Genomic DNA, 25,990 nt, shown 5'->3' on the forward strand with positions numbered 1-25,990 from the left:
GGCTGCAGGAACATGGTTTCTGGGTTCTTGAAATAATGGGAAAGGTCGCACCTTGTACCATCTCGGGACCGACACTTCATTGAAGCAAGAATTTGGTCAGATTTGGGACTGGCTATTCTGCCAGAGGATAGGGCAGTAAAGATCCACGCTCATAATCTCAGTTTCCTGTCCCAATCAGCTCCAACCACAACTCTAGAACCCAGTTTCTCCAAAATAATGCTTACGGTTTGATACAGTAGAAAACCCAGGCCTTACTGAAACTGCATGTTTAAATGTTGTGCACTGGCTTTTCTTTTCATTAGCTTTTAATAAAATCATTGAAATTCAGCTACTGCCATGGTGTCTCTGTATGTGCAAAAGTATCATTTTTATCTTCCTCATCCAAGGAGATGTATTTGAAACTGTTTGAATGTTAATATGCTAAACCTCCATCACAGGGTTCATTATTGTGAATGTGCATACCAGATACTTGTATTAAGTTGCATTTCTAATGTTTCTGTCCAAAGAAAATCATTTAGAAGTTGTTTAGAAATTAATAGATTTATTGATTTGCTGTTCATGTAACATTTTAATACCACCTCTTAACATTCAGGGAGAGAAGTTGGTCTAACGGCTAGGGCGGTCGACCTTGAATCTGGAGAACCGGGTTGGAGTCTCAGCAAGGACGCTGAACATCCTGTGATTCTGGGCAAATCACTTAATCTCCCTAAGCGCAACAAAAAAATGAATGTGTCCTCATGTAACGCAACTGGTGTTATGTAAAGTGCCCTGATAACCGATACCGGGTCAAGTTTGCGCTATAAAAAACTCTGTAAAAATTTGGGATTTTTGAGTTAGAGATTCTGCCTTGGACATTCATACATTTTCCAATACAGCATTGCACATTTAAAAAAAGTCTGCTTTTTATTCGAGACATTGCACAGATTATTGTTCTATTCTACTATCTCTGTTCAGAACAGAGAACTGCTGTTTATTCTTCTTAAGTGAAGGTTTTAGTCACAAGTTGTCCTTTGATATTTATGATTATTATAATTTGGCTTATGCTAATTCCCTGATTATGATTAACTTTCTGCAATGAAAATTTGGATATTGGAAAACATCAGCTAAATTGAAAACTAAAAAAAACTTAGTGGTGCACATGTTTCTTTGATGGTCTTGGCGGAGTATTTTGAGCCCTGGATTTTCCCTTTCCTGCAAACTGACCCTTTATAATATGCCTGGGATACAGTAATTAAACAGTTATTTGGTTGATCATGTGATATATCCTGGCCAAATGGAACCCATTAATTTGGGTTCTTTCACTGAGGATACTGGTATCAGACAATGTGAGACGAGAGCTGGCCTTGTGGTTTCACTTGCAAAATGTGTTCAAATGGTTTCCTCCATCTACTCTCTCACCGCTGATCATTAAAACGGATACCACCCTAACAGAGTGAGGACAAGATAGGGGGGACTACCAGGTCCTGGGGATTTGGTCTTTTGCACAGAGTCAGAGTCCTCCAATTGGAAAGAGCTGGAGGCTGTCTGTCTGGCTCCTGTGGAAATGTGGATTTTCCTGATCAGTTATGTCCCCTATCTTGGACCCCAACGGTTCTATATGCATGTTACAAGTACATGTATGTTCCCTCCAGTTTCAGTTTCTAAGACGCAAACATATGTGTGTCTACCGTCGACATGTTCTCTGTCAGATCCGCCATCGATGGGTTGGATATTCGATTCTTAAGTATGAAAGGCCACCGACTTTATATGGCTAAGTTACTCCATTTTTACAGTTCAGGCAAGTAGGCCCGATTCTGTCCTCAAAGCCTTTCCCTGCTCTCTGTCTTTTGACAGCTTCAGCTTGAGCTCGCATCTGTATCCATGAACTTTGTCCTACTCCCTGTGCAGCTAACGGTGCCTGCCTCGGCCAGTTTTCGCATGCCTGCCAAGAAGCTGTATTTCACCTTCGAATTATCTATTTTGCTCTTCAGCCGATGCATTCCTGTCTAGTGATTTAGGTAAACATTTCCTTTAGCTCACAAGCAAGGACTCAGCCTTTCCGTCCTCCTGCAAGTGATTCATAGCCCTGCTGCCATGGAAAGTTTTCTGCCCCTCGCATCTCATATAGACACTTAGACGCTTGTACACGCACACACAGTTAGTATAGAATAGATTCTGTCCGAGAGTCCTTCCTTGTGGATAACATAGTTCTCCAAACATAGGATGGTAGATATGATTTGGGATTAGGTTGACTTGACTCCCCAGACTTCTCGTCTCCACATGTAGAGCTAAATGTCAAGTCCCCTTCACCCCCTAGTTGCACGTCAATTACACGTCATACTGCTGCGCGCGCATCTATGCCAAGTATTATCTTATAGATCCACCTATGTCTGATAATGCAAACCAATCATGTTTCTTTTATTCCTTATTACGCCTAGTTTCGATTATGTCACTGTCACGTCATTTTTTCTTATCAAATGTTACGCCTTCTACATTCGTTTCATTGTAATGCACTTATTATAAAAATACATGTCTGTCAATAAATTATTGTACTTCACTTCCTGAACCCTCGTGGTGACGGAACCTGAAGGCCGCGACTCGAGTCGGCCATTTTGAATGGAATAAAGCCCATTTAGAAAACCTCTTATACCACGGATTCTGCCTCTTGTTATTTTGAGCTATTTACTTTATTTTAAGATTCCGTATGAAATTCAGTCCGGTATTTTTATTTACCACATAATGGCGCCCGAATAGGGACACTTTCTCATCTCACGCGCCGGCGGTGCGTTGCAGGCCCGGTCTCCTGCCACAACTGGACGGACCATAAACGCGTACCAGCAGGATTTCCTGTAAGCTCCCTCCGGTCAAGCGGGGGCGACTGAGGCTGCGATCAACCCAGACGAGGCGGTGAGAAGTGCGAAGTATCCCGACCAGAGCCTAGCTGAGAGAGCAAGATCCGAGGTATACAGAGGCCCACCAGGTCTTTCGAAATCCCGATGTCCAGAGGGTCCGCTGTCCGCAGTCATCGAGTCCTGTCCATTCTCTGAGGCCTTCCGTTTCAAGGAGCTACTCGGTGAGTACCATCGCCGGGGAGGCGTGTTGACGCGCACATAGGTTGTGCCGGTCAAGACGGATTTGGGTACACAAATCCGGTCTGCACTGTTTAGCAGTGTATATGTACTGTTTAGCAGTATATCAAGTATTCCGAAGAATTCAGTTATTGTCAAGAATTCAGCGTGGTGATTAGTTAGGCAGACTGTCATCATTGTCGATCATTGTTACAATGTTTAATGTTTAATGTTTAAAGTATTCAGAAATGTCTTGCATATTGTGGTATGAATGACTGTTCATTGTTCACTGTTCATTTATTGTGTTTTTCGTATTAAGAAAATTCAAGAGTAAGTATCAGATCAGTTGTAAATATGCCGCTCTTCTCGAAGTTAAGACAGATTACTACCAGAAAAGGGGTGCTTGAAGAAGCAGTTCCTATTCCTCCTAGGGACACTCCAGGGCATTTTATGTACCATAAACATGGCTTAGATGCCATATTGTTTCTTGATCTATGGGTAGATTATACCAAGGGATTGCCGGAAAGTCAAAGGTGGCCCATAGCGGGAACCTGGGATGCAGAGTGCATCATGAAAGTGGAGGAAGAGTTATGGAAAAGAAAGGTCAGACAGTCACAGAAAGACGCTGTTGAGTTATGGCGTAAAGAATCTCATAGACGAACAGAAAAAGCACGTAGACAAGAAGAGAGGAGTAAAGAAAGTTCAAATAAAATTGAAGAAAATCTATTAATTAAGGAAGGTATCCGAGTGAAATCAGAACAAGTAAATAGACAAAGAAATGCTCTTATGAATGGTATGTATCCCCTACTAGCCGAAGGATTACCTAAGGCTGCTCCAGAGATACCAAAAGACTTGCCACCCCCATTATTTCCAATTAAGATACATCCAAAGGGGCTTCCCAGAACCGCAGAAGATGTTTTTCTTTCTTCATATCTAGATGACGCAGCTCCCGAGTATGCTAACGCCGCACCACATAGACCGTCTGGCGGAGGGGTTCAACGTCAGGATCAGGTATCTGTCCCCGTGCAACAGCAAGTTCCGACACAAGCGTCGGCAAGCACATCGGTTTCCGCATCTGTCTCCGCAGTCGACTCTACAGAGGTATCGACACCCATAGTTGCTGTGTCACGTTCAACGAACCCATTCACACCCGACGCCCCAGATGGGGCCACGGGAGGGGCTAGCAATACCTTCACACCACCTAGAATAAATAAACTTGTCTTTCAAGAGTCAGCACATTCACGTACACCTAAATTCGTAAGTGAACGTACGCTTAAGGAACTTCTTGTAAATTGTAGATATGACCCGGTGGTTGGTAAAGAGGACGAAATGGTCCTGGCATCATTACGTATCAGGCGAGCCGCAGAGTATTTAGCAAGGTTACCAGGAATGACTACGCATCTAGACAACATATATCATTTTGTTCAAACAGGACGAGATCCAGGATGTATTAACAGAGCTATGGAATTCCAGAAAGTAGAGATACAGGGGGAACTGTTACGTTTCCTCATAAACTGTATGATCAGAAATCAAGACCGCCCGGGGGTAGACCCGAATACAATGCTTATTCTTACAAGATGGAGTCAGAATATATCAGAAGGGAGACACGATAAGCAAAATTGTATAATAGCCATGTGCCGAAAAATCCGTAAAGAAATAGAGCGTATTCATGAAGAAAGACTGGGAACAGACGAGTTTGAGCAAGATGAAGTGTCCGAATCAGGGAACTCCGCAAGACAGTCAGAGACCATAGCCTATGTAGGCAGAGGAAGATCCTGTGAAAATACTAGATGTTTTCCTGATCCAATACATTCTGTATGCCCAAAAAACAGCAGAACGTATCCGACGCCTATAATAAATCTGAAGTCTCCTGAACATTCGTTTCAAGCCGCAGATAAGATACTACGAGAACGAAGGGGTTACCACCTCCTCGATTCCATGGATGAGCAAGAATTAGCCAGATCAGCCGTTCACTGGATTGACAGTCCTGAAAAATACGGTGATGAGACCGTAGCACACACGTTTCTCAATCTCAGTACAGATGAACAACGCTTAGCTGGAATCTATATGATTCAGCAACTCCTCATATTATATAAGTGCCAACATGCTGACCCTGGTCCTTTACCTGATATATTAACGGAACTACTCACAAACAGATGGAGAGGTTCTAGTAATAAGCTAATTAAAGAGATATTAGTGTCACGTAAGCAGTATGTCCTTTTTGTAAATCCAGATTCTCTCTCCCTGCCCCGCAGAGAAAGAGCACCGTACTATATGGATAGACAAAATCCTTTACGAGAAGTGCACCCAATAAAAGGCGAAGACAATGAGTTTCACCGTGTATTTGTTTACACACCCATATCAAAAATGGAATTATTAGAAATGAAGAAAGTAGTACCTAGTCATGACAAAGACCCAGCGGGTTTCCACCGAGAAATTAAAGACATGTTACTGATGGGAGAGTACACCTTTCCTGATATTATGACGATATTAAAGGTGCTTTTGCCTGCTGGCATTTATGAAAAACTGAAAGAAAAAGAGTGGGAAGTAGGAGACCAAAAGATAGACTGGACAGCATTAGCAGAGGAAGAAAGGGGCCGAACTGCAGGTTCGGGGCTCGGGGATAAAGTTAAACTGTTACCAGGTTTACTAGTACAGGTACTGCCACGTTTATTAACTACAAAAAAGGAAGATTGGGGTGCAATCACAGCCTGCAAACAAAAGCAAGATGAAGACACAAGCGATTATTATGCTCGATTTGAAAAATGTTTTGGTATAAATAGTGGTATAAAAGCAAGTAGTGACTCATATCCACATTTATTTGTGACAAAATTGGTGGAAAATGCATTGCCTCCAGTGAAGAATAGAATATTGAAATTCGAGAGTACCTGGCAAAGTAACACTCCGTCGCAAATGCTACAAATGTTACAGTATCATCACAATAGAATTAGGGATGAACAAGAACATGAGCATAGACGCATGAAGGATACAAAAATGAAAATGCTAGTTTCTCAGACAGTACCAGCAGATGGTCACAAAAAGGGTGTGACACATTCTGGTGATTCTGCAGTTCCTGTAAAGGGAACCTGCAATTACTGTAAACAACTGGGCCATTATGTACACGATTGTCCAGTCCTGAAACGTAATATAGCTACAGGTATTGCAAAAGAGAGACCACGATTAGTTAGACAAGATCAGAATGAACAAGGAGCTACGCAGCATGGACAGTCCATGCCAGTTCAGCAACAGTCCATGCCAGCCTCACAGCAACCCATACAGTTTGTGCCAGCTGCACCACCGTTGCCTGCTACTGCCACACAAACCACAACACGACAAATGTATCAGACTGCACAGTATGAATACCCTGAGTATCAGCGTTACGCATGAACCAGCCTAGAGAGGGAAGTTGACTTACCGCTTATCGAGATTCCTGTAGATCAAGAAGGACCTTATGTACATAGTGAATTATTAGGTCAAGATAGAAAATTCTTACTCGATACAGGGGCAAGTCGAACAACCATAAAACGTAGTGAAGTTCCAGGGGCACCCCTCTCAGGCTCTCAAAATATTTCCCTTGGTTTTTCGGGAAAACCTATTGTTAATGAAGTATCACAGCCTCTACCACTTACGATAGGACCTTTGACACGAACTACAGATTTATTGCTTACTAAATCATGCCCAGAAAATCTGTTAGGAATTAAAACTCTGAAAGCACTAGGAGCCATAATATGTTGTTCTCCAGAAGGAGTAAGGTTGTTTTTACGTGATTTTAAAGGCCACTATGTGTCTAGAGACATGGATCCCCGACTACAGACTTTACCAGTACATCTATGGGCACAAGGCCCTACGGATGTTGGCTGCATGAACATTACACCCTATCGAGTTACATTGAAAGCAGGAGTGGTACTACCACGAATGCGACAATACAAGTTACCGCATGATGCTGTAGTGGCTTTGCTGAAAATCATTGATGAGCTGATTGCCCAGGGAGTAGTTATAGAAACAGACTCCAATATATGTAATTCACCGATAATTCCGATTCTTAAACGAACTGACCCTACTGCCCCACCAGTATACCGATTGGTTATTGATTTGCGTGAACTAAACAAGTGTATTGTACCACAATTTCCTGTGGTCCCTGATATATCATCATTATTGACAGCAATTGATTCCGAAGCAACATTCTTTACTGTAATTGATCTTAAGAATGCCTTTTTCAGCGTCCCGATAGATCCGGAAAGCCAATACTTGTTCGGATTCAGTTTAAGTGGGCGCAGCTTTAAATTCTCACGCGCTCCCCAAGGATTCACAGAAAGCCCCAGCATCTACAGCCAAGCATTGAAACGAGAACTTGACAGTATCCACATGCCAGTCAATACTGCACTGCTTCAATATGTCGATGATCTGCTGATCACCGCAAGAAGCGAGCCAGAATGTGAAAAGGCTTCTCTGACAGTTTTACATTTCCTAGCCGACAAGGGGCACAAGGTGTCCCCTTCTAAGCTGCAATTCTGTGTTCAGCGAGTTATTTATCTTGGTCACTCGCTGTCCAAGGAGGGAAGGCAGCTTACACCAGATCGCATCCAGTTAATTACTAACATGTCAATTCCCCAGACACAAAAGGAGGTGCGGGCTTTCATAGGCCTCACTTCATATTGTAGGCAGTGGATCCCTCAGTACGCATTTCTAGCAAAACCACTCATCCAGTTAACCACACAGGAGGCAGCCACATCGACTGTTCTCCCTTGGACTCAGGAACATACACAAGCTTTTGAAAACTTAAAGGAAGCTTTATGTCAAGCACCTGTTTTAGCAACGCCATGTTATAGCAAACATTTTACACTTTTTGTTACAGAACGCGAAGGTACTGCCTTGTCAGTACTCACTCAGGATCAAGCAGGATCACGCAAGCCATGTGCTTATTTTTCCAGTACATTAGATCCCGTAGCTCAGGCTTTGCCTGCATGCCTGAAATCAGTGGCAGCGACAGCTTTAGCAATCAGACAAAGCGATGCCATAGTATTAGGACACCCATTGACAGTACAAGTACCACATGCAGTAGAGGTTCTTGTGAACCGAACACAAACACAACACTTGACCATAGCAAGACTTACCGGTTATGAACTGACATTGTTTCAACCACACATAGAGATCCGACGGTGTAATACATTGAATCCTGCTACACTATTACCTGTAATTGGAACAGACCCACTAGCTCATGATTGTGTTGAAATCATTGAAATAAAGACGAAACCTAGACAAGACTTGACAGACGTTCCATTGTTAGATCCGGACCTGACGTTGTATGTAGACGGATCGTGCATGAGAACAAGTACAGGAGATTTAGTGGCCGCGTATGCAGTCACAACAGACACTGAAGTTATTGAAACAAATTGTATAGATACTTTGTCAGCCCAAGCAGCAGAACTTATTGCTCTAACACAAGCCTGTATTCAAGCCACAAATAAGAAAGTTAATGTATACACTGACTCACGTTATGCATTCGGAGTTGTACACGACTTCGGCGTGCTGTGGCGAGAGAGAGGTTATTTAACGTCCCATGGTGCCCACATTCAGCACGGACCCCTCATTCATGCCTTGTTAGATGCAATACATCTACCCACTGCTATATCGATTATGAAATGTAAAGCACACACGAAGGTTACTGATACCATTTCTCAAGGCAATGATTTAGCTGACAAAACAGCTAAACAGACTGCTCAGAATCGCACATTAGACATGACAAAGCCAATAGTTCAGACACCAACACAGTGTATGACAATTAAGGACCCCGCATTTGACGTAATTGACATACAGACACATGCCACAGCAGAAGAAATAAAGAAGTGGACTGAACTAGGAGGGATCCAGACAGATCAAGGATGGATGACGAAGGAGAAATCTGTATGGTTTCTCCCTGATTCCATGGTTCAAGTCATTATAGCTACAGTTCACAGTCCAGCACATTTAGGAGAGAAGGCTATGCTAGACAGCATTCAGCACATTTGGTTCAATAAACATTTACGAGCAGCAGCTAAACAAAAAGTTCGTACCTGTATGATATGTTGTCAGTTTAATCCAGGAAAGAGTGTTCCCGTAGAGCAGGGTGGATTTCAGCCTCCTGACCATCCTTTTGAAGTCCTCCAGATGGATTATATTCAGATGGAACGTTGTCGAGGATTCAAATATGTCCTCGTAGTTGTCTGCGCTCTCTCCCGTTGGACAGAGGCGTATCCCGTATCAGATTACACTGCCCCGACTACTGCCAAGCAGCTAGTTCGAGAATTCTTCCCACGGTACGGTTTACCACGTGTTGTATATTCAGATAACGGTCAGCCTTTCTCATCCGAATTAATGAAACATGTCTCACTCTTGTTGGGATATCAGTGGAAATTCCACTGTGTCCGACACCCCGAGGCAGCAGGTCTCGTGGAACGACATAATCAACTTTTAAAAATCAGATTGTCTAAAATATGTCAGGAAAAGGGTGTGGACTGGATAGTAGCCTTACCAGTTGCGCTATTTTACATGAGGATGGTAGCACACTCTCGAACAGGGCTATCGCCTTATGAGGTGATCTTTGGTAGGCCACCGAATATGTGGGGGACGCCTATACCCCGTAAAATAACTGATGTTGACTGTAATATGCTGACAGATTACCTGGCTTCCTTGATGTTTGCACTACAATCTTGTCGTTCACAGGTAGTCGCAGCTTTTCCTGACAACACCGAGGTGAAACCTCATGACGTAATTCCCGGCGATTATGTTCTCGTCAGGAATTTTGATCGGAAAACCCAACTGGAGCCAAGGTGGAGGCTTCCTAAGTTGGTCCTGCTGACGACCAGAACAGCTGTGAAGATCGAAGGGAGGAAAGGCTGGGTGCATTCCAGCCATATCAAAAAATTTCATGGACTTCCTCCTGACACAAACAGTACTCCCCGTGTGTCTTCCCCCATTGACTCAAAGCTACCTTTGGCTGAGGCCAGTAGCACCGAACTCTATAAGCAGAAACTCAGGTCCAGATCTAAACTGTCGGACGATTTGATTGTTTAAGTCCTCTCCAAGGTGAAGCGGTTGAATCTGTCCCGACATGTATCCCTTAGGTCTGAATCATGTAGAGTCCAGAATCATAATGAAACGACATGCTTATTGTAAATCACTGCGTAGCCACTGTATTGTGACTTTATTAATTTTGTTTTTCTTGAGTTTTTTAATAGTTACTGCAAGTATATTGTTGCATATGTATTATCCTGTTTCTAAACGTGCTTTCAATATAACTGATGAACATTCTTTTAGTGAATTACCCCCACATGAGTTGTCCTATAGACTTGCGCTGCGCAATAACACCTTCATTAGTATGTTACATCATTCCCATCAGACTAGTAATGCCACCAATTGTTGGGTGTGTGGCCGACTCCCTCCCTATCAGAATACCAAAGGAGTTCTGCCTTTCTTTCCACATCCGTTCACACACAATGGCTCCTGTGGAGCATGGTTTAGTTTATTAAATTCCATAGACCCAGACACAGCAGTTTATCAACAACACTGGATATGGGGAAATCTGAATATAGTTTTATTCAAAGTCTGTCATCCTAATAAGGAGGGTCACCCCAGTAGAACAGGAACTGATTTAGAAAATGAAGTGTATAAATTAGGTAATTTTACACCTAATCTTATGATTTTGAATGTCAAAACCGAAGTTGAACTAATTCTGCCCACTATGTCTGTATTTACAGTTAAGGGTGAATTATGTGTGAGAAAAGTTGGTTCCATACATATGGGCCATAGCCAATGCGTTACTACAGTAGAATATCGTGATCAAGGTAAATCTTCATTTAGAGCTTCTCGCCATTCTTACTTCATATGTGGCCAGACGGCATATATGCGTCTGCCTCTAGATTGGGATGGTACCTGTTACATAGCATTCCTTTTGCCACCTGTTTTCCTAGCTCCCCCTGATTATTATCGAAATGTTCATTTAGTACACAATAGAGAGCGAAGAGATCTCCCAGTTGTCGATTATACTGAGACGGCATGGGACAAGTATGTAGATTTCAATAAAGGTATCTTTCCCTATATAGGTACAATATCAAATAGTAAGCTGATACGCAGACTAACCAAGACTCTTGAAGCTGTAGTAAATGAGACTATAGCCGCCCTAGGCAATCTGACAGAAGAACAATCAGTGATGAGAATTGTTGTTCTCCAGAATCGTCTTGTTCTTGACGTCATCCTGGCCGATAGGGGCGGAGCTTGCAGGGTCATCGGATCCAGCTGCTGCATATTCATACCAGAAAATTCGCCATCTGTATATAAAGCTATAACACGCCTTCATAAGATTGTAAGCCAGATACACGAGAATCCAGGCACTTGGACGTGGTCCGGGTGGTTTTGGAGTGTGATATCAGCCTGGGGATGGAGAGTTCTATCCTTCCTAGGTATTGGCCTTCTCATACTATTCAGTTGCTGTCTATGTCTACAATGTGGACCAGCGATTTGTGGTCTGTGTGCCACATCGTGTATTCCACCACCAAGGTCTCGTTCAGAATGCCGGAAGAAGAAGGAAGAAGAAATGATGCTCCATGAGCAAATCGATGGAATAATGAAGATTGATGTCTCTTGAAGGGCAAGAAGGGGACAAGGAGGGAATGTGGAAATGTGGATTTTCCTGATCAGTTATGTCCCCTATCTTGGACCCCAACGGTTCTATATGCATGTTACAAGTACATGTATGTTCCCTCCAGTTTCAGTTTCTAAGACGCAAACATATGTGTGTCTACCGTCGACATGTTCTCTGTCAGATCCGCCATCGATGGGTTGGATATTCGATTCTTAAGTATGAAAGGCCACCGACTTTATATGGCTAAGTTACTCCATTTTTACAGTTCAGGCAAGTAGGCCCGATTCTGTCCTCAAAGCCTTTCCCTGCTCTCTGTCTTTTGACAGCTTCAGCTTGAGCTCGCATCTGTATCCATGAACTTTGTCCTACTCCCTGTGCAGCTAACGGTGCCTGCCTCGGCCAGTTTTCGCATGCCTGCCAAGAAGCTGTATTTCACCTTCGAATTATCTATTTTGCTCTTCAGCCGATGCATTCCTGTCTAGTGATTTAGGTAAACATTTCCTTTAGCTCACAAGCAAGGACTCAGCCTTTCCGTCCTCCTGCAAGTGATTCATAGCCCTGCTGCCATGGAAAGTTTTCTGCCCCTCGCATCTCATATAGACACTTAGACGCTTGTACACGCACACACAGTTAGTATAGAATAGATTCTGTCCGAGAGTCCTTCCTTGTGGATAACATAGTTCTCCAAACATAGGATGGTAGATATGATTTGGGATTAGGTTGACTTGACTCCCCAGACTTCTCGTCTCCACATGTAGAGCTAAATGTCAAGTCCCCTTCACCCCCTAGTTGCACGTCAATTACACGTCATACTGCTGCGCGCGCATCTATGCCAAGTATTATCTTATAGATCCACCTATGTCTGATAATGCAAACCAATCATGTTTCTTTTATTCCTTATTACGCCTAGTTTCGATTATGTCACTGTCACGTCATTTTTTCTTATCAAATGTTACGCCTTCTACATTCGTTTCATTGTAATGCACTTATTATAAAAATACATGTCTGTCAATAAATTATTGTACTTCACTTCCTGAACCCTCGTGGTGACGGAACCTGAAGGCCGCGACTCGAGTCGGCCATTTTGAATGGAATAAAGCCCATTTAGAAAACCTCTTATACCACGGATTCTGCCTCTTGTTATTTTGAGCTATTTACTTTATTTTAAGATTCCGTATGAAATTCAGTCCGGTATTTTTATTTACCACACTCCGAGGGCCTTCTCTCACATTTATAAGGAGAAAATGGTGTTGGCCAGAATGACAATGTAAAGGCAAAAACATGTGTCAACAAGCAGGGAGGGACAAGGTTATTCTCTCTAGCTAAAATAACAAGTAGGATTTTTATGTGGGTGGAGAAGCATGTGTGCTTGATCTCGGAGTCCATACCCAGGGGATCTGCAATATTTTGGGGGACAACCGGAGCAGGGTAATTCCAACTGTTCTGGATTTGTTTCTCCATCCTCAAATTGTTTCAGAGATAGTTCAGGGTTGGGGTCAACCAGTAACAGAAGTGAGGAAATGATGTTCTAGGGTAAACAAGGAAGAGGCCTGGTCAGTGGATGCTCTGTTCTGCTTGTGGCCTCACAGTCTTCTGAATGCCTTTCATACCCCCTCTCGATATTTAGGTCAGAGTAAGAAGGGAGAAGATTCTGTGAGTTTGATGGCTCCCCGCTCCAATTGGTTTCCTTTCCCGATATCGTTGGGGGTAGCACAAGAGATCCTTTTCCCCACAGATCTATCTCCTTCAGCAGTTCCAACTCTACATCAGGAGGCTCTGCCAAGGCTCAGAGTAGTGGCCAGGAAGTTGAAAGCCTAAGGATGACGAATAGAGGCTTTTCAGAGTAATTAGCTTATAGTTCGCAAACATCATCAAAAGGTATGAACTCAAACTGTATGCCATATACTGGGGATCTTTTAGTAAGTGGTGTGGTTTTAACCAATTGCACACTCAATGCTGATTTGCTTCAGGTGCTTTTCTTCCAACAGGATGGTTTTCACTTAGGTCTTCGAGTGCTCCTATTAAAGATTCAGTGGGCAGCAATTAAGACTTTCAGGAGTCATGGAGAAACCTCCCTGATAAGGAGGGGTCGGTGCATTGCTTGTTCAAAAGATTTGGTAACATCTATTGTTTGCCTTCTCTGCTGCTTCCAGTTTTAGATGATTTGAAAGATCTACCTTTGGAACCTCTGGAGGTGATGGATGTCAAGATTTTGACCCTGAAAACCTCTGTTTGGTAGCAATTACAATTCCACTAGGAGGCTAGGTGAATTGGGGTGCCTTTCTTTTAGACTTCAATTTTGCAGAATTGTTTATGCTTAAGTCATTCTTTGGTTCCCGAGATTAATTCTGCCTTTCATAAGAAACAGGAAGTAATTTTACCCAAATCGTTTCCACTTCCCAACTCAGAAGAAAAGATCGGGCTTGTGATCTTGATGAGAGCAGAGCCCTCCTCATTTACTTGGATAGTCTCTCTTCCATTAGGGCTTCAGGTGCTAGTTTTGTGAATTTTTAGCCAGGAGCAGAGGGAAGGCTTCAGTCTCTTCTGTAAGCAGATGGTTGGAATGTTTGCTCTTGTTAGCCTATGGAGCAGTAGGTCAGCAGTCTGGGACTTGAATGCAGGTCCACAAGGATGGGGCGGGGGTGGGGTAGCATCTTTAGCAGAAACTTGGGGGTGGGCCTGGATTAGGGAGATTTGCAGATCAGTCACTTGGGCAACTCCCTCAACCTTTGGTAAACATTATAGGATTATATAATGGATAGGATTGTCCAAGAGATTGATTTAAAGGAAATTGCTGATTCCAGGGTCAGGGTCAGGGTCAAGTGAATAGAGGAATAATATATGTATGTACAATATGAATTACAATTTTGGTTAGAGCATGCAACATTAGTTGTACTGGAATACCTTTGGTACATTTCATGTTGTTATGCATTCAAGCAAGGGAGAGGCAAAGAGATACTGTCAGAATTACTTATTGGTAATTATATTATTCTGAGTCCTACTCCCTCACTTTAATTAATGACATCCACCCTGTCTTTTCCAGTCCAACTAAGTCTGGCTGCGTCTGGGCTTTTATGAACAGGATGAGTGGAGGGCCCTTTTATTTCAGCAGGTGCATGATGATTAGTGTCTGAGGAAGCAGGACTTCTTCATGATGTTATGAATTAATGTGAGGTGGTAGGACCAGTCGTTGGCCATGCGTGGTGCTGCACTTACTCCAGGTGTGAGCTTGAGGACATTTACTACTGTGTTGAGTCATTTGGGCTCCAGTACATTTATAAGTGAAGTTTGTGAATAGTAATGGGCTTATTCTTTTGTGGGTGGGTGCATATCCCCCCTCAACCCATCCATTAACACTTTACTCCTCCCAAAACCTGCACCCTTTTATTAGTATTTCCCATTTTTCTGCCACTCCCCCATCCTGCTCACATTTACTACTAAAATTTAGGCGTATGTGTATGGATATCTACACAATCGGGTGGAGAGCGCCACAAAGAAAAGAAAGGAGAGGCGGAGACCTCTGCATGTAGCTTTTTCAATAGCATTTTGTAGTTTGTGAACAGTACTACTGTAGTACTACTAAAAGTATTACAAACTGCAGTCAGTGAATAGGATACTCTAATTAACTCCAATATATTTAAAGGAAAATGAGGTATGCTAAAGTTCCCCCTAAAATTTACATGCAGCTACAGGAACATCAAAGATTATTCATAACACTGTGCAATTAAACAAGTTATTGCTTTTTAAAGAGTTACAATCAATCTTACTTTTCTGACTAGGCATGCAATTTAATGTCTTAAAGCGATAATTGTAGTAGCCTAAATTACTAATATATAACTTAACTGCACTTTGAAAAACCTCATGAAACCAAGTAATGTCAACAAGGAGCAGTTACGATGCTACAGGTCTCTCAGCACTTTAAAAAGATGTATGAACCCTTAACAAATGTTTCACAGAATGTAATGTCCCGTGCTCAAATTATGAGTTGAACAACACAATGCCTGTCTGGCTGACCCATTATTGAGTAGCTTTACTAGACTTACCCGCCAGATATTCCACCACAGCAGCCATGTAGACCGGGGCACCGACACCAATCCTGTATTTTGGGTGTCCTTTCTTAATATAACGCAACATTCGTCCTACTGGGAAAATGACCCCAGCCTTCGCGGACCGTGACATCTTTGTCGCTTTCTTTTTCCCACCTCTGCTCGACATCTTGCTCGCTGATGGTCAAGAAGAGCAACTTTAAGAAAAAGAAGAAATCAATCAGCAAGTGTTCAGAGATCCCACCACTGAAACACAGTCTATGAAAGGCCGTTGATAGCTAGATAATCCCCATCAGAGAAATCACATGATACACAGTTTTTCATAATTTGTTTAACAAACTAGAGGGTCTTATAGTCACCTAGGTACAGACTGGAAAAATCCCACGTAACTTTTACAAACGCAGAAGTTTGATTTCCGTCGGTAACCGCAAAAGTCCCCCGCCCTCACACAAATGTACACCTCACCTACCATGAGGGGTTGGGTTTCCAGTCTGTATGAACTAACTGAGAGCTTGCTCCCCTCCACTACAGGTGCACCTAAGGGTTGTGGGCTGGACGTGGACCTTGGGATACTTCTCAAGAGTGGGGGATCACTGCTATGAACAAATAAAATCTGCCTCCATAAGCCCCAGACAGACTCACTCATTTAAATGTTATTGTGTGTATTACACCCCATACAGCTTGCATATGATCGACCAGTTGATGCCTTTGGGATGTGCCCAATGCTTCACTGACATGCAGGTTTCATGCGTTAGGACAAGGCTTGTCCCACTAGCCGGGCTTTTTGAGCCGAGGTTGCTGACACGATTGGGGAAACAACTAACACAACGCTTCCTTACTCCTGGGCTATGTTCTAGATAATCCAGGTTCCAGCAGAAGATTGATTACCTTGCTGTTATTAATTGCTTGTCGCTGTGCTGCCAGTATATGGTTGAAAGGCCCCCCCACGACTCCCAACATTGGTTAAAAGATGCTACTTTTTGCTATGAACAGGCAGAAATGTATACATCACACCAAGCCTGGAGGACTAGACCTAGGGATATCTGGGGACCCTGTTGGGAGTTTATGAGGGAGCGGAATATGGCTGATGAGTTGTCCCCAAGCGGGCACCCACTGCTGAGAATGGATTAGTTCCATAAAATGTGCCTGCCCCATGGTTGATGTCACTGTAGTGTTTAAATTATAGGTTCCCTGCTTTGCCACTGTTTTAGATCTCTTTATTGCTCTTTCAACCTGGAAGGTGATTTCTTGTTATTGATGTAATGTTTCTTTATCATAACCATGCTTCCTGATGCTTGGCCGCCACGTGACACTTGTTCCCTTCACATTTTTACGTTTTGCTTGCTTTTCTTGAAAATTCAATAAAATAATTTTAAATTACCTTTATAAATGTAGAATTATTTCCATTGGACCTTTTTTCAGATATTTAACTCGTGAGAATGTAATGGTCCATACTACTTGATCGAAATTCAGTACACTAATTATACAGACAACACTACAACATGAGATTTGCAAGATCAGTACAAACATTTAACTTCAGTGAACATTCGTTAGTGTGCACAATAGCTAAAAACAGAAGTACATTTATTCCTAGAAGTATACCTTAGTACAATATGGACCATCAGACTGCGACCAAGATGGAAGATAATTTGGGATGATTTACTGCTACACAGACTAACCATGTTGGCTGGGAAAGCTAAATTCTAAAATCCAACAATATCATTCTGCATTGTGTGCCTTTAGATTACAGCAGCTGAAGCGCCCTGTCTAAAGATCCCAGATAAGAAAGCATAAACACTGAAGGCCTCATTTCAATGTACACGCATCAACGGTTCAATCATTACAAGCCTATAAGACAATTTGTGCCACAAATACCTACAATTAAACAAAGAATATAGCCACAGTGATTTCCACATAAAAGGTACAAGTACAGCCCGGTGAGTTTATATGCATGTTGCAGTAATACCAGAGCACCCTACAGGTCTCCAGTTCGAATCGAGGCTGACAGCCAGTGTTTTATCCTTCCAATGGCAATTAATAGATAACTATGGAACTGGGAAATAAGTAGTCACAAATACAAGGCAACAAACTATGTAAGTGCCAATGTAGCAAAAATACAATATAACATTTTCAGTCATGTCTTTACAACATGAAACCCCTTTACTTGTGTGTGTAGGGTGAATTCACATTGTATGTGAAAAGACCTGTTTAGTTCTAAAAGATAGAGCACAAAGGTCTACCAACCCCTACTGCTCGTAGAAGGGCTGGACACTTGTTTGCCTCTTTCCTGGCTCTCTTGCTAGGTTGTTAATTGCAGCGTGTTCCACGTATAGCAGTTTGTCCTGCAGGCTTGAATATCTCCTTCACAAATCCAGCTGAATTTCAGTCAACAAAGCAATGTCCCCAGAAAGCTTAAGACAAAGGTCTTTCAATTTCCATGGCACCCCAACCCTACACCAAAAAGGAAGCTGATCTCCAGAGCTTCTCAGAACCTCCATATTTTAAGGCTGGATCTCAAGATCTCTGGCTGCCAACCTCATGTGTGTACTACTAACACACGATACCAGAGGCATAGCATAATATGGCATCGAGGGGCACTCTCACACAGGAAGAGTGACTGAGCATAGCAGTCCAACCGAAAAATAGCTACTGTTGAGACCCAGTTTCAGCCTGCTGTGTTGGACACGCTAGCACGACGAGCAGATAACATAAATTTGCAATATTTACAGGCACATGCAGCAACCTTTTTTGCGAGCACAAATGGTGCAAATTGCAAAAATCGGCCATTTGCGCCCACAAAAAGGGCCTCTGCGATGCATGAAACAGTGAGGCTCCCGCAATTTAAGAAATCACAATTTATAGCGATTTCTTAAATTGCGATTGCATTTAAGGAATCTCAAATTGCGATTCCTTAAATGCAATGCATGATGAAATCGTAAATAGCGATCTTGCTAATAGGGGGCGCAAATAACCATCAATTTGAACTTGATGGTAATTTGCAAAAACTTTGAAAAATGCACTAAAGTGCATTTTTCAAAGTTGTAGGTTACACATTGTGTGCGCAACATGTGTGCACAGTTCAATTTCAGGGGTGCAACAGGGTGTCCTTTTGACACCCTTGTGCCCTTGAAATTGCACATGCAATATGCGAGTACCTATTGGTACTCGCAAAAAGCGCATGCAATCTCCCATTCATTCCTATGGGCCTGTAGGCCCATAGGAATGACTGGGAAGGCATTTGTTAATTGCAATTTGTGAGTCTCAATTAAGGAATGTTTGGGAATGGCCAGTTTTATAGCGATTCCTACATGCATAGACTTTTGCAATTCCTTAATTGCGATTCCTTAATAATCACAATTAAGGAATCGCAAAAGCCTACATTGATGCATGTGCCCGATAGTCTATATACATCATCAATATTAAGTCTAAGTGAATAGGCCCCCCAGCTGCTCTCACTGTCACGAAGAGAGCAGAGATGCAATACGATACAGACAACAGAGGACAACAAAGAAGAAACAGAAGAGGAGAGGTAGCAGTAACTACAGAGTGACCAGAAAGAGAGCAACATAGAGGTGTGGAGAGACAGGTGATAAAAAGACAGCAGAAAGTGAGGGACAGCAAAGGTGAGAGACAATGAAGATAGGAAAGAGGGCCAGTTTGAGGAAATATTGCAGGGGAGAGTAAGAGAGTGAGAGAGTGAGTGTGAAAGTGTGAGTTTGAGAGTGATTTGAGTGTGTGTGTGTGTGTGTATGCGTGTGTGAGAGAGAGAGAGAGAGAGAGAGAGAGAGAGAGAGAGAGAGAGAGAGATTAGGTGTGGGTGTTTGTCAGAGAGAGAGAGCACAAAGGGGAAAGACATACAAAAGTGAGAGTGATACAAGAAACACTGAAAGACCGACAAAGGAAAAACACGGAGAGTAAGAAAACACTATCAAGACAAGTGAAAGAACAGCTTGCAGATAGGAAAAGTGATGCATTAAGGAGACAGTGCAGACAGAGACTGAGAGAAGACACAGAGACAGGTCACACATAGGTGAGATAAGAAAGGGAGAAAATGAAGAGACACAGGACAGAAGGGGAGAGGAAAGGAAACAGGACAGGAGAGCAAAAGAGATGGGGCAGGGTAGAAGTGAGGCACAGAGAAGAGGAGAGACAGGACACTAAATGTTGACCAGTGCGAAGAGAGAGATGGAAGAGGAGAGAAACTTGTAGATGAAGAAAGTCAGAGCTAAGAGAGACAGAAGAGAATAGGGACAGCTCACCTATTGGGGCATCAGACGCTGCTCCCTCTATTTTTACTTCGTCACTGAGGATCTGAACTAGAAGTGCTACTTCTGCAGGCCACTCCAGACCCTAGGAGGGACAGGAACAATTAAACACCCTCTCCCCAAGCCAAGTTTCTGCCCTGGGGACACCATCCCCGAGACCAATGCATTGCTGTCCCGGGAATCCCATCCCCTGAGACAGAGTGAGTATGAAGCAGTGCTTTGCTGCTGCTGGCGAGAGCACACGCAAATGGAGCTGGCTCACATGCAGTCTCTTAACACAGGGGTGGCATGCCGGGAGTAAGTGGAGCCTCGGGGCTCTCCCACGGGCACCCAACTTTGAATAAAGTAGTGAGTGTCCTGGGTGGAAACCGGCACACAAAAATTAAAGTAGGAAAAAAGAATAATAAATTATTATTATTAGTAATAATAAATGATTTATTATTCACTGCTTTCTGTGCGGAGCGCCCCAAAATGCCCTTCATGGACAAATGTGCATATTTTTGTCCTGCTTTGTGGTGCACCAATCTGGCAGGGGACCACCATCGTGTTACAAAAGGGTTGTGATGGGCTGGAGGAAGTGAGTGCAGCAGCCCCAAGAAATCATTTATATAAAGTAACCCTATGTTTTCTGTAGAATACAGAATGTGACTACAGAAAACGTTTATGCTGCTTCTAAGCATTCCCAGAGCCGAGCTGTTGCTCTTTAAGTAAGGGTAGCAGAGACCCTTTTTGGTTGGTGTTATGGCTGCATTATGTGGCCTGATAAGTGTAAAGACTCTGACCATGTTTAATGTTGTTGACATAAGCCAATAGGTTTGCATTCATATACTGATGTGGGGACACCTTGACAAAGCCGATAAGCTTGCCTTGTATATGGATATGGTCATACTTTGATAAAGCCAACAGGTTTGCGGTGTATATTGATGTGTTCACCTCTTGACAAAGCCAATAGGCCTGGCATTTATATTTTGATAGTGGGACTCGAGAAAGCCATTAGACTTGCATTATTTAAAATGAAACCCTTTTATATAGTGATAAGCGCTCTCATTGGTTGGTCATTCGGGGGTGGGGGGGATTGGCTTCCCTCCACTGGGGCTGGATACACGGCTTCAAGACTGTATCAGGACGGTGACATAATAGTTAGGTTTGGTGATAAGGTAATACTTTGTGTTAACAATACTAGGCCTGGGCAGAGCTCGCGAAGTTGCAGAAAAACTCTGCCAAATTCCGTGGAGTTTCCGGAGTGGGCAGAGTATTGCTCGGCCACCCCTAATGTGGCTGCTGAGCGTCACTGGGAGCCAAGAGCCCCTATTGTTGCCACAAGTAAGCCCCCCCACAGAGGGACTTCTGAGACATTGGAGGCCCGCCCCTTTTCTCAACCACTCTACAAAGGGGCCTCCTGGTGCATTGCTGGTTGGGGGATGGAGTCCCTTTAGCCGTTCAGGGTCATTGGGGGCCAAGAACCCCTATTGTTGCCACAAGTAAGTCCCCCACAGCGGGATTGCTGAAATGTGAGAGGCCCGCCCCCTTTTTCAACCACTCTACAGGGCCTCCTGGTGCACTACTGGTTGAGGGATGAAGTCCTGTTGGCTGCTGAGGGTCTTTGGGGGCCAATAACCCTTGCTGTTGCCTTAAGTCCCCCACAGCCAGACTCCTGAGACTAGGGGCGAGTACATTGGCAAACTCCACTCCGCCACGGTGGTTGGTTCGAGATTTTTTGCCAAACTCTGCGTTCCATGCGGCACGCGGAGTGCCAAAACTTCACCCGCAGAGCAGAGTTTACCACCCACCCCTAAACAATATCCTAGAAAAACACTTGAAAAAGCAAAGTTTAATGTGGCATTCTAGTTAGGTTAATAAGATACGACTTTACATTAAAAAACACCCATAAATTAACTGGAAAAAACAAAGCTTAAGGTGACATTATAGTTAGGTGAAAATGTCACTTAAAACAAACAATTAAAACTCAAAAAAAACACTGAAATTCACCACCTATAGTTATCTGAGCTATCTAAGTTGTGCCCCATCATATACTGCTTTTGATTTCACATATTATATCACCCATGGCATGTTCAATGGCATTACTGATGACATCGCTCAGGACATCCCAAATTACATCATTGCTGACGGAATCCAAGAAGTGTGACAGTTTGCTATATGCTTTTGACACTGAAAGGAATCACATGTGGTGCTTCCACTCACAGCTCAAAATGTACACATTTCAACAGACACCAGGGTAGCTTTAACCTCTTCCATGCGGCGTCGATTCCCGCTCAGCGCTGACCGTTTCTTGCGCGGGCGTGGTCATGACGGAACGGTTCCGTCATGAGCACAGCTCAACCGACGCTCATGACGGAATCGTTCCGTCATGAGCACCGAAAAGGTTAATAGAAATTGAGAATAACTGCACTGCAACCACTTTTCTAGCATACAGCCACAGTCTAGGGCAAGTGGTAAATCATATAGGGAAGATATCTTCATAAGGCTTATGTAGGAGATTTTAGTTAAACTATTCACATATTTTCAGCTTTATTCTCCCACAACAATATTAAAAGCCTAGAGGATTCCTACAAAGAGTTCTTCAGGGACAGACCAGAAGAAGACAGTGATAGTGACTTCTTAAAGCCCCGAAGCCTAGGAAATCGCTTTGAGAAAGCCCTTAAAATTAGATCAAGTTTAGAGCTGCTATTCTTCACAAACTTGAGCTATGGAATAGAGCACAGTGAGAGAACATTACAAAACATTACAAATTAGTCGATTGTGAAAAATATTCAGACGTTTCCTCAACACAAAACGTGGCTATGCATCCTCCATGAGGCTGACACATTTATATTCATCCAAGAAAAAAAAGTAAACATCCATTTTTAGATGAGGCGAACAGGACCAACACATGAATGGAAGGTCCTGAGACTTGCAAGAACTTTCTTTTGTATCAATTCCGAAGTGCCAGATATGGTTCACTAATATTGGGCACATCGATTAAATTGTAGTATTTTTGGAGTTGTTATCAGCGCAGAGAGCCCAGCAGTTCATTGCCAGTTCCTTCCCACCCAACACCACACTGGCTCATGCACCAGTGGGGAATATAGTTTATTTAATAGAGTAATTCAGTAGCGGAGTATGTAATACATGCTGATGTTAAGGGAGTGTACCTCGTTTGTGGCTAAAGGGCTCTTCTGGTTGAGTGGGCTTTGCTCTATGGTTACTGGTATCAAATATTATGTTCTGAATTATCGGAATACAACTGGGGAATGGGAGGTTCCACTGCTGACCAAATACACAGCTAGGGAAATAGTGCCAGTTTATTAACAAAAGAAACCTCACCTAGCCTTTTACTTGTTTTTAATGCTAAGAGCACGTGTAAGATTTTGCGATCTGCAACTTTTACTTAAATATGAATTATCTCTTATTATGAAAGCCATCGGAGAAAGGCAAATCAGAGATCACCACTGGACGTTTATTTCAGTCATCATTTACCATAAAGGAAGATGTTTGTTGCTGTGTAAAAGTCAGTGGAATAGTTCTTGTAATGGAGGTATGTGTATTTCACAAAAGATTTTACCTCTGTTTTATCTACTAACTTTTTTAATGTTTTTTTATTATTTTCACATCCCAGTACAACAAAATAAATCAAGACATTCAACAATGGAAAATTACACAAAACTGACAGGACACTCGGCCATCACGGGAGAGTGCAGAAGGAAGGCAGAGCCAAGATATAGTGCAGAATGTGCATCATACTGTGTGGCGTTCAACAAGCCACAGCAAACAGGTGTGTACATGTCTTGGTTCTCATTTAGTCAATCCAAAACTAGTAGATAGAGCGAGAGGAGTCGGGTGTGTTATGTTGACTTTGGCCAACTTCTGTTCTGCAGCAGTTTATGTTCTAGTGGGCCTCACATGTAAGGCTGCACCTGCACAGCATCGTTTGCCAGTTTACTGTCCATAAGCACTAGTTTCAAAGCGATTTTACTCCGCAGTTTCTCAATTCTCAACAACTTCCAGACAATCCTTTATACTAGGGCCCACCTGATTAAGCATTTTATGGATATGCTCCTCCACAGTGCATCGCTATTTTGCCTTTTGTTTTGAAGGGAGTAATGATCAGTAAATATGTGTTACACATCAGTTGGACAAGAAGCATTGTACATTGAAAATGGTGGCCCAATATCGCCCGACAGTGCGCAGCAATCTTGCGACATGCCCAGGTTAAATGCAAAAAAAAGAATGCTTCCAAGGCACCGCATTTAGCGCATGTGCTGCTCTTGCAAGGATCAATTTTGCATGTTGTGCGTTATGTAGATGCAGTGTGGTTTGTTGATTAGCATTAGATGAAACATGGTACTGCTCAGGGACTTCTTCACATGCAACAAGACCAACCTCCATTTTACCCGGGAAAACTCCCCACCACAACTAGTCTACCATTTGCTTTTATTGCCAACTGAGCCGTCCTTTTGGAGGCCCTTCCGGAGGGCTGCAAACAACATATTTATCAGATAAATTTTCAGATAAGTTTAACAATAAAGTCAAGATATTTAATACATGAAGAATTTGCAGAAACGTGGGTTACGTATGGTCTATTAATCTTCTGATGGGAATCCATTTGCAGAGAAATTGGAGGTTAATGTAGGCTAGCCAAGCTTTAAGAGAATACGGAGGCATTGTTTGGATCTCTCTTTCATAGCTAAGCCGAGTCCAAGACTTAACCCAGCACGGATAAAAGTATCATCAAGCGCACTGCTATAACAGCCAGCACGTAGAAAAATGGGATTCCAGACAAAAGTATATTGAGTAATAGGAACTGCTTAATATATGATTAAAACATCAGGAATCAAACAGAGTAATAATGATTAATATGGAGAGCCTATTTAACGCTTTGTGTAAATAGTTCAAAAGTGATTTCAAATGACCCCTTTTCTAGTTCTTTTCTGATATCAAGAACCAGTCCAAGCAGCAAAAGAGTCTGTTCAGCATGATGTGGTAGAGGTTTTATCTCAAGCCAGTTTGTAGAATACCAAATACCAGCAAGGCAACTAAGCACTGAAACTGTATGGAGGGTGACAGAGTCTGGACAAGAGGTGAAATGGTCAACGTCTAAGAGACTTGCTTATTGGCCGCTCTTACATGGCTCCTATACCAGGCGGGAGACACAGGATGACTTGGCAAGATCCACCACAATAGGATCCAACAACCAGGGAGGCTATTGTTCTTGTCTGCATTCATGCAGGTGTCGCGGGGGGCAAAGAACAAACACCCTGCACTAAGTTCCGGTTCACACGCTGTAGGCTGTGTAAAAGCAGACTCTGCCGCACTGCGTCTAAAGCAGTTTTGAAGTGCCCATCTAGCGTAGGAGGAATCCTTTGGTGGAGGCCATGGAGGTGCTGTTGCTGCTACTTGTAGCTCAGGTGGTAAGCCGCCTGCTGTGCTGCCGATTTCTTTTTACAGCCTGGGGGGGGGGGAAGGAGGGAGGACTACTGAATATTCAAGCGGGCCAGAGGTATATTGACTGTGCACAGAACATGGCAGCAAGAGAATACAGTACCTGAAATGTAACGGGGGTGCTCTTAACAGGGAGTGGTCATTTTGGCTTAGGGTCTAAAACAAAGGCTGATGTTACATCTCTTTTCCTGGAAGACATCATTTTGAATATTTTGCAGACTACACCATTTTGAATATTTTGCAGACGCCACAAAGTCCGAATGCCTGAATGCTCCTGTCACCAACCAAGAACTGTACTTACTGATTTGCTGACTTATGTTTCCACGGAGAACAGCACTTTCCTCTCAATACTAAATCTCTAATATTGGGACATTGGCAGTGCACTTTCAGTGCAGTAGGAACTGGTGATAGAAAGGAGAATAACCGTCTTGCTGTGCATACCTATTATTACATAGAACAGTCTAATTGATCCAATCAGTGTCTATGAACAGGTCTGCAAGTCAGCTTTTATTTTCAGAGGCCCTTGAGGGTGGAAGAAGGTAGCAGAGACACCCCAAGACTCGGCCTTGACAG

The 25,990-nt window shown here is 43.0% G+C and overlaps 1 protein-coding gene across 4 annotated transcripts in view; it reads right to left on the reverse strand.

The window, feature by feature from the left end:
- Positions 1–25,990, reverse strand: part of MACROH2A1 (macroH2A.1 histone) — a 217,957-nt gene that overhangs the window by 155,538 nt on the left and 36,429 nt on the right. For all 4 annotated transcript variants that reach the window (XM_085617997.1, XM_085617995.1, XM_085617996.1 and 1 more), the window contains exon 3: positions 15,711–15,910. In XM_085617997.1, coding sequence (XP_085474123.1) covers positions 15,711–15,882 — 172 coding nt within the window. In that variant the 5' untranslated portion in view covers positions 15,883–15,910. The remainder of the gene's footprint in view (positions 1–15,710; positions 15,911–25,990) is intronic.

This window comes from Triturus cristatus, chromosome 7, assembly GCF_964204655.1.
Source record: "Triturus cristatus chromosome 7, aTriCri1.1, whole genome shotgun sequence".
Taxonomy (NCBI): domain Eukaryota; kingdom Metazoa; phylum Chordata; class Amphibia; order Caudata; family Salamandridae; genus Triturus; species Triturus cristatus.